The sequence below is a fragment of the Monodelphis domestica genome, chromosome 1 (genome assembly GCF_027887165.1).
Source record: "Monodelphis domestica isolate mMonDom1 chromosome 1, mMonDom1.pri, whole genome shotgun sequence".
In the NCBI taxonomy this organism is placed as follows: domain Eukaryota; kingdom Metazoa; phylum Chordata; class Mammalia; order Didelphimorphia; family Didelphidae; genus Monodelphis; species Monodelphis domestica.
The window spans coordinates 82,805,847-82,820,564 of NC_077227.1; the positions used below are offsets into that span (position 1 = coordinate 82,805,847).

The 14,718-nt window shown below is 32.3% G+C and overlaps 1 protein-coding gene across 5 annotated transcripts in view; it reads right to left on the reverse strand.

Annotated features, from left to right (window-relative positions):
• Positions 1 to 14,718, reverse strand: part of EXOC6 (exocyst complex component 6) — a 214,003-nt gene that overhangs the window by 54,337 nt on the left and 144,948 nt on the right. For 3 of the 5 annotated variants that reach the window (XM_056802427.1, XM_016425210.2, XM_056802435.1), the window contains 2 exons: positions 13,795 to 13,824; positions 3,207 to 3,348 (listed from right to left, as the gene is read on the reverse strand). In XM_056802427.1, coding sequence (XP_056658405.1) covers positions 3,207 to 3,348; positions 13,795 to 13,824 — 172 coding nt within the window. The remainder of the gene's footprint in view (positions 1 to 3,206; positions 3,349 to 13,794; positions 13,825 to 14,718) is intronic. The other 2 variants (XM_007478800.3, XM_001375293.5) reach the window with 1 other exon arrangement.

Genomic DNA, 14,718 nt, shown 5'->3' on the forward strand with positions numbered 1-14,718 from the left:
GTTTCCTTATCTGCACAGAGAGGAATTTGGACTACAGGAAGCCTGTGTTCACTTCTAACTTTAAATCCTGTCATCACCTGAATACCAATTGTCTTCCCACTATTTGGCTTCCAATATTCTAGTGAAGGGGTTGTTATAATCAATCTTGATTAGACTGAGCAGCTTCTCAGTGTCACAGTAGCATCCAAGCAGAAGTCTCCAATAGGTACTCTGTCTTTTTCCATCTCATCATCTTCTAATGCTCCATTCTCTACTATTCTGACACCCACAATTTTACCTCTATACTTCCTGGATCCTCTGCCTAGAACTCTGATCATATGTTCCAATTCCCTAGCTTTTGTGATGCTCGATGATTGACTCTCCTGAACTCTAGACAACTTCTACCTGGGCTCCAAGTACCTGTCTCCAAGTTATCTTTGCTCTGGCTGATCCTCCTGAACCCAATTTTTTAAATTACCTACAAATTCTCAACCTGTCTAATCATATAATATGGTTTCTCCTTCCAACTCTGAGGTATACCTATTCTGTTGTTACCCAAAGTGCCAATATTATAGAAAAAAAACCTTCATATACAAATAATAATTTTTTTCTTTTTTCTTTCTTTAAAATTTTAAGTTGTCTATTTAGGATTAATTTAACGAAGACTCATGATACAAAAACACTTACTGGAGGGGGCAGCTGGATAGCTCAATGAATTGAGAGCCAGGCCTAGAGATGGCAGGTCCTAGGTTCAAATCTGTCCTCAGACACTTCCCAGCTGTGTGCCCCTGGGCAAGTCACTTAACCCGAATTGCCTAGTCCTTACCACTCTTCTACCTTAGAAACAATACACAATATTGATTCCAAGACAGAAGGTAAGGGTTTAAAAAAAAACTTATTGAAATAGCAGCAGAAATTATTACCATTAAAAAAAACTAAGCATTTTAAAATATTCTCCAATTAGAGAAAATATATTAAGTGGTTTTGTATAATTCTTTGAGAGTCAACACACTGAGATTTTTTTGTGCCATGGAGTTAAGGAAAATTAAAAGTAGTTACACGTGCACTAAAACCCTCAGTTAATGCTCTAATTTGTTCATTGTAAAGTATATACATTATATTTTAGGAGTCATGTCTCTACCAAAAATCCTTGATATAAACTTGGAGAGTAGTCTCTAGTGAAGGAGCACAAAGATTTCTCATTGGCCCTCTGCTGATCAAGCAGATTTTTAACTTTAATTAAAAAACTGGAGAGACTTATGAAATTAGTGAATTTTCCTAACCATAGGACTTCCAAGTAAATGTTATTTAGGACATCAAAGATGTTCTACAAGGAGTTTTTCTACAAATACCAGTTGGACTGGATAGCTTCTGAGATCTCTTACAACTTTAACATTCTATTATTCTTTCATAAAAGTGGGCTTTATATACATTGAAGGAATTAAATTTTCTGTGAGGTGAGCTGTGGGAAACCTCAATGACAATCAAGAGACACATTCATTCCCTGTCATTTGGACCTAAAAGAATAGCGGTTTTACTGTAACAAATTCAATGGACAAGTAATGATCATCTCTAAATAAACTAAAAGATGCAACTATTTATCTGGATGCTACAACTGGAACAATAAAAATCAGTAAGCATAAAAAATGGCTTAACAAATGTCTATGTGAGATGATTCCTGAATAAACAAGTCTTTATGTTGAGCTGATGAGGCAGTTTTTAAGGAAAATGAAGGAATTGGACTCTCAAACCTTAAAAGAATAGAAATTATCCCAATTGCTTATGAGCTGGATAATCTGCTAAAAGCAAAAAATAAATAAATAAATAGAGTGAAGCAAAGATAGTTCCTGATTAAAGAGAAAAAATGAGAGTATTTCTAAGGGGGAAATGATCCTTCCTAAAAACCTAGAATTTTCCCTTTTTTCTAGGACATTTAATTTTTAGGGGGAAATTTTTTCTTTTTTGTTTCTCTTTTCATAAAATTTTCCTTTTTTACTTCTTTCTTGAAAGAAACAAACAAGTTCATATACAAATAGGGCCACTTTTACCCTACTTAGAAATATATGGCAATAATCTCTTAATTCTTTAAAAGTCACTCTCCAACACAGGATTTATTATCTCAAAATCTGCCTCACACAAGTATTTATAATCCTTCTTGTGCCCCACTGATTTCCAATTTATCACCAGTGGTGCCTGACTAAACTGCTGAGTACTTGAGTTTAGTGGTGATGAGGTGGAATTCACCAACCAGGAGTATTCATCAATTTAAACAGTTCCCTATTGAGTTAGTCCAATGAAGAACTGTCTGAAAATTATTAAATTACACAAAGGTCCACATAGTCACAGAGTTTACTTATATTTCATACTAATACAAAATTAGCATCTAATATTAAGATCTAAGTTCAGGTCCTAATGGTGACGGTGATCACCCATGACTGGACATTTCAGGTAATTTTTCCAAATCACAGTTTCCTCATCTGTAAAATAGATGCTTTGTTATCGTTACTTTATAGATCTTGAAGTGCCATACAAAATGAATGTTCTTGTTGCTGTGGGTATAATCCTAAAAATTTCAGGAAGGAAGAAGAAGATTCAGAATACAAGAAAAGCTTCAGTAATAACAGAATTTTTAACAGGGCAAAAAGGAAAAAAAGAATTACTCAGGTTCATTCACAAAGGGAAGTTGGGGGAAATTCTCTGGGATTATCACTGAAAAGGTTGGACTACCTAGAACAAGTGAACTTAATCTGGAATTAAGGAATTTATTGTTTTTAATATATTAACTTTAACTTTTTATTTAGTATTAACTTTTAATATAACTTTATTTCAACATAATTTGTTTCCTTTGTAATTCTATATTTTTATTTCATTCATTAAAAAATATTCTGAGAATGGGTCTATAGCCTTTACCAGACAAGATAAAAAAAAGAATCCCTGATCTAGAGAAAGGAAAATATCAGAGGTAGGAAAATAGATTGCCATTTTCTTGACTCTCCCACTTCTATACTGGCATATACTGCCTCTGTGGCTGATCTTATTTCCTCCCTGAGGAGCAAGGCAGCATACTTCTCAGTAGCTATGGATGCTGGAAGTTTATTTAGAGTCTTGTATCCCTCTTGGCCTCTCCTATTAAGTTTCTGAATTGCACTTAGATTATTTCACCTAATTAAAAAATAAGCTCCTGGAAATGAAATGGATTTAACTAATATTCAGAATAAGGTACTTACATTCACATTGTATGACATCTAAGTTAAACTGCTGAACAGCTCCCATGCTTATCTGTTTTAACTCACTGTCCAATAACATCTGCATTAAGGATGTTGACAGATGTTGGCAGGCTGACATGCAAGCTGTCTGAGCAACTTTACCCTAATAAAGAGAAAACCACATACACAAAGACAATATAAATTATCAGATAAGTTAGACCTCATTCTAACTTCTTTAGTATTATTTTTCCGTTTATAATTATGAGTCCTTTAAATTTCAGAATACTCAATGCATTTGTCCTAGCACATAGTTTCTGTTTACTTCTATTTCTCAGATATTAATGTTGTAATGACACAAAGAAAAATTGAAATACATATTAAACAATTATTGGTTATTATTTTTATTTACTGAAAAATCATAAATATTTTATGAGAATGAAAAGTTAAATGTCATAAGTAAACTTTACTGATCTATGACCATAGCAGTTTTACCAATAATAGGATAAGATTTTCTTTATATAATTAAAGCAAAAATAAATGGAATTTACAAATTGTGAAAGTTTTAACTGCACATAACAATAATCTAAATTTGAAAAAGGATTCATAATATATCACTTTCTTATAAAAATGAAAATTTATATAGCTTTTTTGAACATTTTTTAATGCCCTACCTGTCAACAGGAATGTTTTTCATAAGTCATCAGTTAGGTTTAGAGATCAATAGAATGTACAAAATAAATCTGATTTCTTTCTAAAACTAATTTTCTAAATTAGAATTTATAATGGTATTACCAAGGAAATCATAAAAGCTGTATCTTTCTTAAAACTAGCACAAACTGTTAAAATAATTTCTTCTATATCATTATCAAAACTTTTCCATAAAGATAACTTTAAAGTCTTTCTACATTTCATAACTATCTCCAATCACAATAATATAATGATTTTAAACATTAAATTTATTTTTAAAGTTACTGAATGCTGAAAACTTAAAGTAAAAAACTTACAGGATACTTTACAATATAATTCTACTTACTGTGTGTTGCAAATGAAAAATTAACATATTAAGTGAAGTAACAGAATAATAATATACATTATAGTATACAGTTTGTATACCATTGTTTTTCCATGGGGGTGTGAAAAAACCTATTATTTAGTCAGAAATGTATACTTTTGAAATAAATAAAAAAGCTGTATTTATGTATCATATACATAGACATGTTACAGTGAAATTCCCTATTTAATTATCTTTTTCCTATATCAGTTATCAAAGACCACTAAAGTAATAGGAGCCTAAAATAATATGTCTTGAATGAAAAAAAGATACCAAACACAAAAGCTAGAAATCTTGGTGCAAAAAAACTTCATAATAATTGTTAGAAGTATAAAGATTGATAACATAAAAATGTATTTTCGAATAATGCCATGAAACATAATAAATTTTTAAAAAATCAGACACTTCCAAGTCAAATTAGAATTTTTTTAGCCATTAACCAAACCATGCACAGTTTAAAAAAAAGCTTCATATCTAAAATGAGGTGTCCATTTTTCAATCAAAAACTTCATAGAAGAAAATCGATATGAACAAAATATTTGAAACACACTGAGATACTGCTGAAAACAAAAGTATGAAACAATACTGAAAAAAATCCCAAACCAACAAGCATGCTTCAAGATCCCAAACCCAACAGGACTTAATCAGGTAGACATGCAAAATTACTCTTCAAGCAGCATAATATCAATATGAATAGTGGGAAAACAGAGTAAAGAGAAAAGAAAACAATCAATGGAAATTCATTTAACTACAATGGATTAGGCCTGAAAAACATAATATAAATGTCATTTTGATTTAATGGAACAAATATTTTAGTTGAATGTACTGTTCCATCAAATTAACTCCATGTTCTACTTATGTTATTACTAAAATGTAATAACTGCAGAAGCAGATATTTATAAGTTGTCAAATAAATTTTATCATTCAATTTATTTTATGTGCAATTATAATATATAAATAAGTGATATTTTTAGTGAGCCTTTTTCATTAAATACATAATTAGATGCTATCAATTAGTATATATCAATCATAATACTAAAGCAAAAAATAATGGTAATAAAACTAAAACATAAGATACTGAAAAAAAAACCTGATGAAAATACATACTCCAAAAGCAAATATATACATAAGCATGTGTGTGTGTGTGTTACACACACACACACATACACACACACATACATATCCATTTAATTCTTCAATTCAAAAATCTGTTATTTCATTTCTTTAAACTATGCATAGTAACTACAGGCTTATTGTTCTCCATGATACAATATTACATGAATTATAAAGTACTTTGTAAATAGCTAATGAAATGAAATGTAACTCTTCAGATGAGTACAAAATCAGTGCTATTAAAGGTTTACATTTAAAACTGTTTTAACTGTTATTTGATTAGTTCTCTGTATATTGCTTTAAAAATTTTTAGTGCTTCCAATTTGGAAAATGTATATATAATACTCTTTAAAATTGCTTCTAATATTTATTCTGAAGTTTCAAATAAAATAATTTCAATGCTTCAAAATACAAATGTTTCTTTTAAGTCAATTTGGTCATCAGTATTATAGTAAAAGTCACTGACAGAAGTCCTTCTTTGAATTGTGCTGTCATTATTGTTATGCCTTTAATAATGTAAGATGCTTTTCATATACCAGAGTTTTTCATTTAGAATTTTCTATTTCTTTCATTTTGTTGTAAGCAACAACAAATGCATTTATTTGCCAAAAAATGAAATAGCTTTCCAATTGCAAACAATTGCAACATCATTAATTTGTTCTTTGTCTTTAAAAAGTTAAAGTTCAAAAAATAAGGAACTAATCTATAAGTAAAAACACCTGCTAAACTTTTTAAGGACAACTATTTTTTAACCCACCATCAAACTTTTTGCTGAAATACATGTTGTAAAAGGAGAAAACCCTTAGATAAACTTCTTGTATTTCAAAGGAACTTGTAAAAGAGAATCTGCTGACATATTAGATCCTTTTTGCAGGACCCAAAAGCCTTTCTTTTAAGAACAATTGCAGTAAAGAGACATTTGGCCCCTAAGAAATTCCCAAAGGGTCAGCCATATGCATCCTTCCATGGCACCTTCACAGTACTGCTTTCTAGATCCATACTAGCTGCCTCAAAAGCAGCTTTCATCATTTACTAGAGTGTCAGTCAATATGATTTATGGACTCCATTCAACAAAGTCAAAGCATATAGAATGAGAAATATGACTACAATCTGCTAATTTGTTTTGTATTGAGCCACTTAAGAGTCAAAGACCTGATGTCAGGCTGAAACCAGCAACACAATTAACCAGCCGGTGACAGATTCATCCATCCTCCCTGCCAGGCTATGCCAATCAAAGACAGCATGAGACGACATTTGGTGAAACCAGTAAGAAAATGCATTCTCTAAGTAACCTACGTGAGGTCTTGATTGACATTTTTTGAATTTAACTTGTGGGGCACAGCCACCTTTTACCCAATAGCGCCTCACAGCAAGCTGTGAAATAAGGCTTTCACTGCCAATCACACCAACAATAACATATAAACTCCCAACCCCCAACCTAAAAAAAAATCATTTGTTTATATGTTCAAATAAGTAAAATTGCAAAATTATTTTAGATTTACGGATCAAGTTTCAGATATTGTTTATAAAACAAAATCATAGAAGTAAAATGTGGTGCATTTTATTTGGAATAATATGAAAATGTTTTGTGCTTTAATTATGGTGGAGATTATTTGTGCTTTTGACAATTCCACTGTAGTAAAAGAGAATGAAATACTTCAAAAAAATTGAACTTGCTAAATTTAACTTAGTCTTAGTTTATTTTGTCTTATCTAACATCTCAAGGTAGTAAATCAAATACTAAATTCATTTAAAAATAATTTGCAATCATTTTTCAACTATTCCATTCTTTCTCTCAAGTTCTACATATTCATCACAAATCTATTTTATGGAAAACTTACCACCAGCAGCTAACCAACCTATATGTGTGTGAATGTGTGTGTATCTTAATTACAGATCAAAACTCTTCCCAAGATTAAACTGAAGAAACATTACTTTGTCTTTATAATTTAAAAGGAAATCAATATTTCATTGTAAACTTTCTTATAAGGTAATAAAAATTCAATACTATGAAAATTCAGAAATACCACATGGTATATTTATTTTTCTTAAAACTCATAATAATATATTTCATAAAAATATGACTAAATATATTCACTTATGATGAAAGAGCAAAATTCAGTTCATATATACTATAATTTGTGCCTATATTGATCCTTCAAATTCTGATTCCATGATGTGGCTTTCACAGTTAGTCTTTAAAGGAAGTGATAAATTTATATCACAAAGCTTTGCCTCTGCAACAAAAGTTTGGCTATGGGGCTGATTTAAAAACAATTTTTTTCAAGAGTAGGCAAAAGGGGAGGGGAAACTTTTTGATGAATTGGTTGGTTTCCTAGGGAGCCTGAATTTACAATCTTTTCATAGTTTATGCAAGCTTGAAGACTGAGGATTATATATTTCTAAACTGAAACAAGAAAAAAGTTGATATTTCCATCTAAGAAATGATCTATTCTTCCTCATAAGTAGGAAGTCTATTTTCTTAATTGCTAATCTAGGATTCTGTTACTGATAAAAAAAATTAACAAAGCAGTGACAATGAAATAGTCCAAGAACCACAAAATGCTACTAAATTGGAAAAATAGATGTATAATTTGTAAAAGCTATGAAAGATTAAGTTGTTTTTTTATAGAAAAGATATCTGTAGTCTATAAGTGGATTTCTGTATAAAATCACCTACTGCTATGCATAAGGTTGTTTATAAAATTATAAAAATTAGTTTAGAACATTAGATATAATAATGAATCTTCTCTCTGGTGAATTTCAACATATCTAACACTGATGAGTCTAGATTTTAAGAATGTACACTAAAATTCACAAATCTACCAAAAAATTTAACCCACCAGTTCATTCTTACTAACATCCCTTATATTAATCGTTTATTATTTACAAACATTCTCCATAATCCTTTCTAGCTATAAACAGCCTCCAGTACAATGGCTAACCATGCCAGTCCATTAAGAATCCTTAGTCAGCATTTCTCATTCTTCCTTATAAGGTCATTCTCCTCCATGAAATTTTTACCTTTTAAATAATCCTTAGCCTTGAAGACATGAAGCAGAAATACAAATTCCTTCTTTTGGCCAGATACATATACATGTTTGAAGTAAATTTAGCTTTAAAAAACAATAAATATTTCCCCCAAAACAGGAAAATTAAGTAAATTTATACCAGAGTGTGTATGCTTGTTTAAGATTAGATCTCTCCAGGGAGCAGCTGGGTGGCTCAGCAGATTGAGAGCCAGGCCTAGAGATAGGAGGTTCTGGGTTCAAATTTGGCCTCAGACTTCCTAGCTGTGTGACCTAGGGCAAGTCACTTAACCCCCATTGCCTAGTCCTTACCACTCTTCTGCCTTAAAACCAATACACAGTATTGATTCTAAGATGGAAGGTCAGGGTAAAAAAAAAGATAAGATTTCTCCATGTTGTCCAGGATGGAAGTGCAAGGGCTACTTATAGTCCAATCCCACCACTGACTGGTTAGTTTGGATCCTTGACCTATTCAATTTCTGATACAGGCCAATTTGCCCCTCCCTAAACCTGCTACCCTTACTTACCTGACAATTTACCTGTCTCACATATTAATGCCAAATTTAGAGCTCAGAACTCCTGAGCTTAAGAACTCTGCCAGCCTCAGCTGTCTCAGGATTGTAGGCTTTCTACAAGACAGTTGGGTTGGCTTATGGTAGACTCTGGCTTCCCCCTCATATCCTTCTTTGTATGAGATTCATAATTTTTACTTTCTTCCAAAAATGATACTAGGTGTTGCTAGGAATTTTTTTTTACTAGCTCTATACTAATAATATTATCATTGCTACAAATAGTAGATTTGAAGCTCTGTTATACTCCATCCTAGGAACCCCTTGAAAACTTTCCCTTTCCTCCATTTCTCTCTCAGTAAGTTTTTGGGCCTGCTTCAAATCCAATAAGAATTAAGACTTCTTCTGCAGATACGGCAGGAGCAGTTAACTGCAGAATAAAAAGTAGTTATGGATACAGTACTTGTGTCCCACCATATTAAGCCCCTTCACATCTTTCTGATATTACCTGACTCTGTCCATGCTTACAGCTCATTCCATTTCTTTAATATAGAAAAGGACACAGAGACTGAACCAGTTAGTGTTTTGTATTTACATAATCTACAGATTTAAAGAAAGAACAGTTATTGGAAACAGAAATCTTGTCCATTTTCAATCATTAATTATAAAGCAGTCCTCATTTATATCCTCATCCTTCTCTCTTCTCATGTTTTCTGTTCGCCAGCATATTGTTGTCACACTGTTTTGTTCCATTCCAAGAGCCTTCTCAAATAACTATCTCTACCTTTCTATAATTTTGCTCATATCAGGTATTCTATAAGGTACCCAAATTTCCTATAATAAGGATTCCTTTCTATATATTGTCTCCTCTAGCATCACATCAACACTTCATTGTTAATCTGAATACTTGTAACCAAAACCAAATTTATCAGCACCCTTCTCCATACATTCCTGAAGTTCACAGAGACTAAGAGAGTCATTTCCCAACAACCTGAACCCCTGTTTGCTTGTGCTTTCCTCCTCGATCTCTATTCCATTTTAAAATCTGAGGGGGAAAAAGTCATGACTAATAAGTGTGAGAGCAATACTTATACCTGTATTAATGCGTCATAAGCAAGTAAGGAACACAGAAAAGAAAAATTGTTCCCAGAGTTTAATTTACACTAGTTTATAAATGTATTAGTAAATCTCTAAAATAATTTAAAACTCATAAAATGGGCTTTGTTGTAAGCTTAGAGGCAGAATTATTTTATCCTTCTTTTGCAATTAATTATATTAATCTAGGGTTCATTTAAATAGTATGTAAACTAATAGTAAAACATATTACTGTGATACTTTATTAACCTGGCATCATTGATAGTACTCATCAACCTATATTATATAAAAAGAAACCTCTAAGTCTTGAAGTAAAATTGGTTATAATAAATAACTATTGTCATCAACTTCTATAGTTACTAAAAAAAGCCTGGTCAAATGTCCTAATACAAAGGAGGTATACATGTATATATAATATATACATGTATATATAATTGTTTTAAAAATAATAACCCTTACCTTCCATCTTAGAATCATTACTGTGTATTAGTTCTAAGGGCTAGGCAATGGGGGTCAAGTGACTTGCCCAGGGTCACACAGCTGGGAAGTGTCTGAGGCCAGATTTGAACCTAGGACCTCCCATCTCTAGGTCTGGCTCTCAATCCACTGAGCCACCCAGCTGCCCCCAAAATCAATATTTGTTGTTGATGATATAATGTCTAAGTTTCCTTCAAAATGGCCACATAAGTCTCCAAGTTGATTGTATGTGTTTTGAAGGAGACACAATCCCTGGGAGATTCTATCTCCCAGGACTCTCTACTCCAACTTCCTCTGACACCTCCCACTTCCTTTGTGGGAAGTGTCAGAGGGAGAATAAAAGAGGAGAGAAGCGGGTTTTGGCACCTTTTCCCCCTACCTAGATGGAGAACTTTGATCTCTGCCCAGCTGCCAGAGAGCTAACTTTCCTTGGATTTCCTAAACTTTCCCTTCCTAACCCTAAATAAACCTACCTAACTTTCCCTGGAGTCTAGCCTGATTTAATCTGCTCCCTACCATACTTACAAAGATTCCTGGGAAATTTCCCTATCACATGCGGGGACCCCAGGCTACCTTTCTTCCTTTCCTTTCCCTACCTTTCCCTCCTTTTTCCATACTTCATTTCTTTATTCTCTTCTAATTAAACCTGCCTCATCCTAAACAAAGGTCTCATATATGTGATTTTTTTTCAAAAAACTCGTTTTCTACCTCAAGTAACACAATTTTTCTCAAATGTATTCTGTTTCCTGAATTAATAAGTAGGAATTGAACATAATTAAACTTTTCTTAATGAGCCAGAATCACCTTGTGATCATTCATTAATATACTATGCAGTTACTTTCTTTTCAACATTTTATCTCTTCTTGTGTTGTGGCATCTTGCAAGTTTCAGTAGCCTTTCTTTCAGCAGCTATTCTATCCCTCTCTCTTAGTGTGCCATTTCTAAGCTGCTTTAGGTTAGACAAACCCTATAATGAAACTTGTTAGTTGTATCTTTTAAATAAAAGTAGGCTAAGTAAGAATCTAAAACCCTTTCTTCTGATTCAAATACCTGTTAATAGCCGTAGGACTCTGTTAATAATTGTTTGAGTTACTTTAAATACCATTTCACTTATCTTTAGCCTTGCAAATATATTCTGGAAGCTTGAGAAAAAACTAAAAACATTTCTTCCAGATCCATCTGGTGTTGCTATATTGTTTTTATTGTATTCATATTAATATTTACAAACCTCAAGCAAAAATATTTTATATTTTGCTCTTAAGCTCAAATATTTATCAGGATCTTCACTTAACCTTTATTCATAAAGCTTGCTGGTTCATCATATACTCATTTATAGAAGACATAAAACATACGCTTACAAAGCTAAAAAGCATCACACATTGTACTTAAAAGTTTTCTTGGTTTTTTAAAAAGGCTGGTTTTGCTTTTCTTACCAGAAAAGCAGGATTATAAAATCAATTTTCTTTTCCTTTACAAAGGACACATACTATTTTCTTCACTCATTTCTCATAATCAAAATTTACACAATCTTTTTATTTTAAAAAGGCTTTTCTGAGCCTTTTAAAGTACTGAATTGGATTTAATTTTGTAATACTCCTTGCAAATTTAAAAGAACTGATTCAATAATATTAACAACAATCACTCCTATTAGTTTTGAGATAAAGTTATAAGAGACATGATAGCTAAACTGTAATACTAATAAAAATCTTGTCAGTATCACCTTCTCTGGAGTAGCTATTCTGGCCATGGAGTCAGGAAGGCCCAAGTTCAAATCCAGCCTATGGTATTTCCTAGCTGTCTCACCCTGGGGAAATAATTTAATCCTGTTTCCCTTAGTTTCCTCATATATAAAATTATTTGGAGATGGAAATGGCAAACCACTCCAGTATCTTTGCCAAGAAAACCCCAAATAGGATCACAAAGTAAAATACAATCAATTGATGAAAAAAAAAACAACCTTCACCTCCGATTCTTTATTTAATGCTTTTATTTTCCTCTGAACTACGCTGTAAGGTAGAGGCACTGTATTTCAAAGTTTTTTTTAAAGAATTCACAATCTTGACACTCAATACATCTTTTCCAGATGATTCTATATTGTTCCTCTGAGAAAGTGTTCAAAGGGAGAATGAGGAAGAGGGAAGCCTTCCAGACAACAACCATTTGAATTTTGAGGAAACTGCACTAATCATTAAAGGAGTTTATCCAAAAGTCCCATAACTTGTAAATAACTGGGGCACAAAAGAATTCTAAAATTTATCTGTTTTAAGCATATTTCCTGGGAGCAGCTAGATGGCTCAGTGGATTGAAAGCCGGGAGACAGGAGGCCCTGGATTCAAATTTGGTCTCAGACACTTCCTAGCTGTGTGATCCCAGGCAAGTCACTTAACCCTCAGTGCCTGGCCCTTACCACTCTTCTGTCTAGGAATCAATACACAGTGTTGATTCTAAGATGGAAAGAAAGGATTTTTCAAATAAAGAATATTTCCAAATGCACTAAAGTGGTTCCAACCAACATCTGAAAATGTAATTCAACAATGCTCATTATCATTTTATTTTAAGGTACTTTTCACCATTTAATGCCAGTCTTCTATGTATACATTTAGTTTTTGATGAAGGTGCTACAGAGGACAATTCAGTTGTCTAGCTCTTTTCTCCACAGTGTAAGGCTAGAGCAGTGACAGTGCTATATTGCTGGAAAACTTCAACAGCATGGCATGAGTAACCACAGAGTTGCTATATGAAGACCTCCAAATCATACAGTGATCCTAACTACTTATTTTGCTTAAGGAAGGGAGAGGGGGGCATATTTAGGAACCTGCAGCCACCACTTGGCATTTCCACAGGTCCCTTTTCCTGGGATTCCCAGTATAGAGTTGCAGGTAAGAATATCTTATGATGAGCCTCTAAGACAAGCCTGAAACTTTCTTTTATTCATTATATGCATAATGCCATATATGCTTCAAATTCAGGGTTTCCCTCAGGAAGGTGCCTAATAATTTACAGCTCCATACTTAATACTGATTCACTATGACACTCTCCGTGACTCTTATCCAAGTGTTTTTGTGGTTGTATCTGAGGGAATTTGTTTGCAAAATAATTTTAATCAATTCTGCCTTAGCAAGTCTTAGAAACTGCCATAGCAAGCAATGCCATGCCAATGAGTTGATAACAATACTATTCTTATACTCGAATTCTCCACAAAACCACAAATATGATATCAAACAAGTCACCAAGAGGACTAAAATTTCTTTTAACAATGAAGCAAAGAAGAATAAGCCTGTAGGCAGTTCATAGTTTTTCAGGGTACATGCTTTCTTTGGCTTTTATCTACTTACCGACATAGCTGCATGGTCATTGTTGTTATTCTGAGAAGGAAATCAGCAAGGCAATCAAATCAAAAAGCAAAATATATTTAAAAATAGCAGTAGCAGTATTCATAGAAGCAAAGTTTAACAAATATTAGAAAACAAGCAAGTTGGTAGTAATGAGTCTTGCAATAATTTAAAAGTATATTTTAAATATACTTCTGGTATTAAAAGTTAATCTACAATGTAAATGTAGCTTCTATTTTTCTTTTAAAAGTATATATATATATCAGTGTTTATATGCACAAAAATTACTCAGAAAATAAAACTTCTTTATTTTGTTTTTGTAATTGGTCATCAACAATCAACTTTAAAATGGCTCCTAAAATGCCTGAATTTCCAACAGGTATTTAAATATCTGCTGAATGGATATATCAAAAAAACAAAGAGAGCCCTGATAGAGTTCCTTCCTGTAGAGAAATAAAATGCAGATTCCACTTTGAAATAAAAGAAAATGTTAATGAATCTTATTTTTAAAGTACTGAAAAAAATTTTAAGCCTTCCTTTTAACTTAACTATGCAATATTCTTTTCTTTGAAAGTATCTTTCATTTGATAATCTTCGTGTGACTATTAATGAATGAAATTTGAACAATAAATTTAAGAGAGATACAAGCAGCAGTGGCTCCTTGATGACTAAGGAAATGAATGAAATAGTATGACTTTCTATCTGTCCTTGTTACAGAACAGATACCAGCAGGAATCAACATAAACACCTATGTACTGTTGAATACATGCACATATACACAATTAGCTAAGAGAATTAATGATTTTCTCAATCAATAAAAATCAAGTCAAAGTTATTGGTGAATTTTAATAACTCCACACTGTCACAGCAATCCGCCATTATAGATAAAACACTAAATAAAAGAAGTTGTAAAAAATTGTTTAGTAT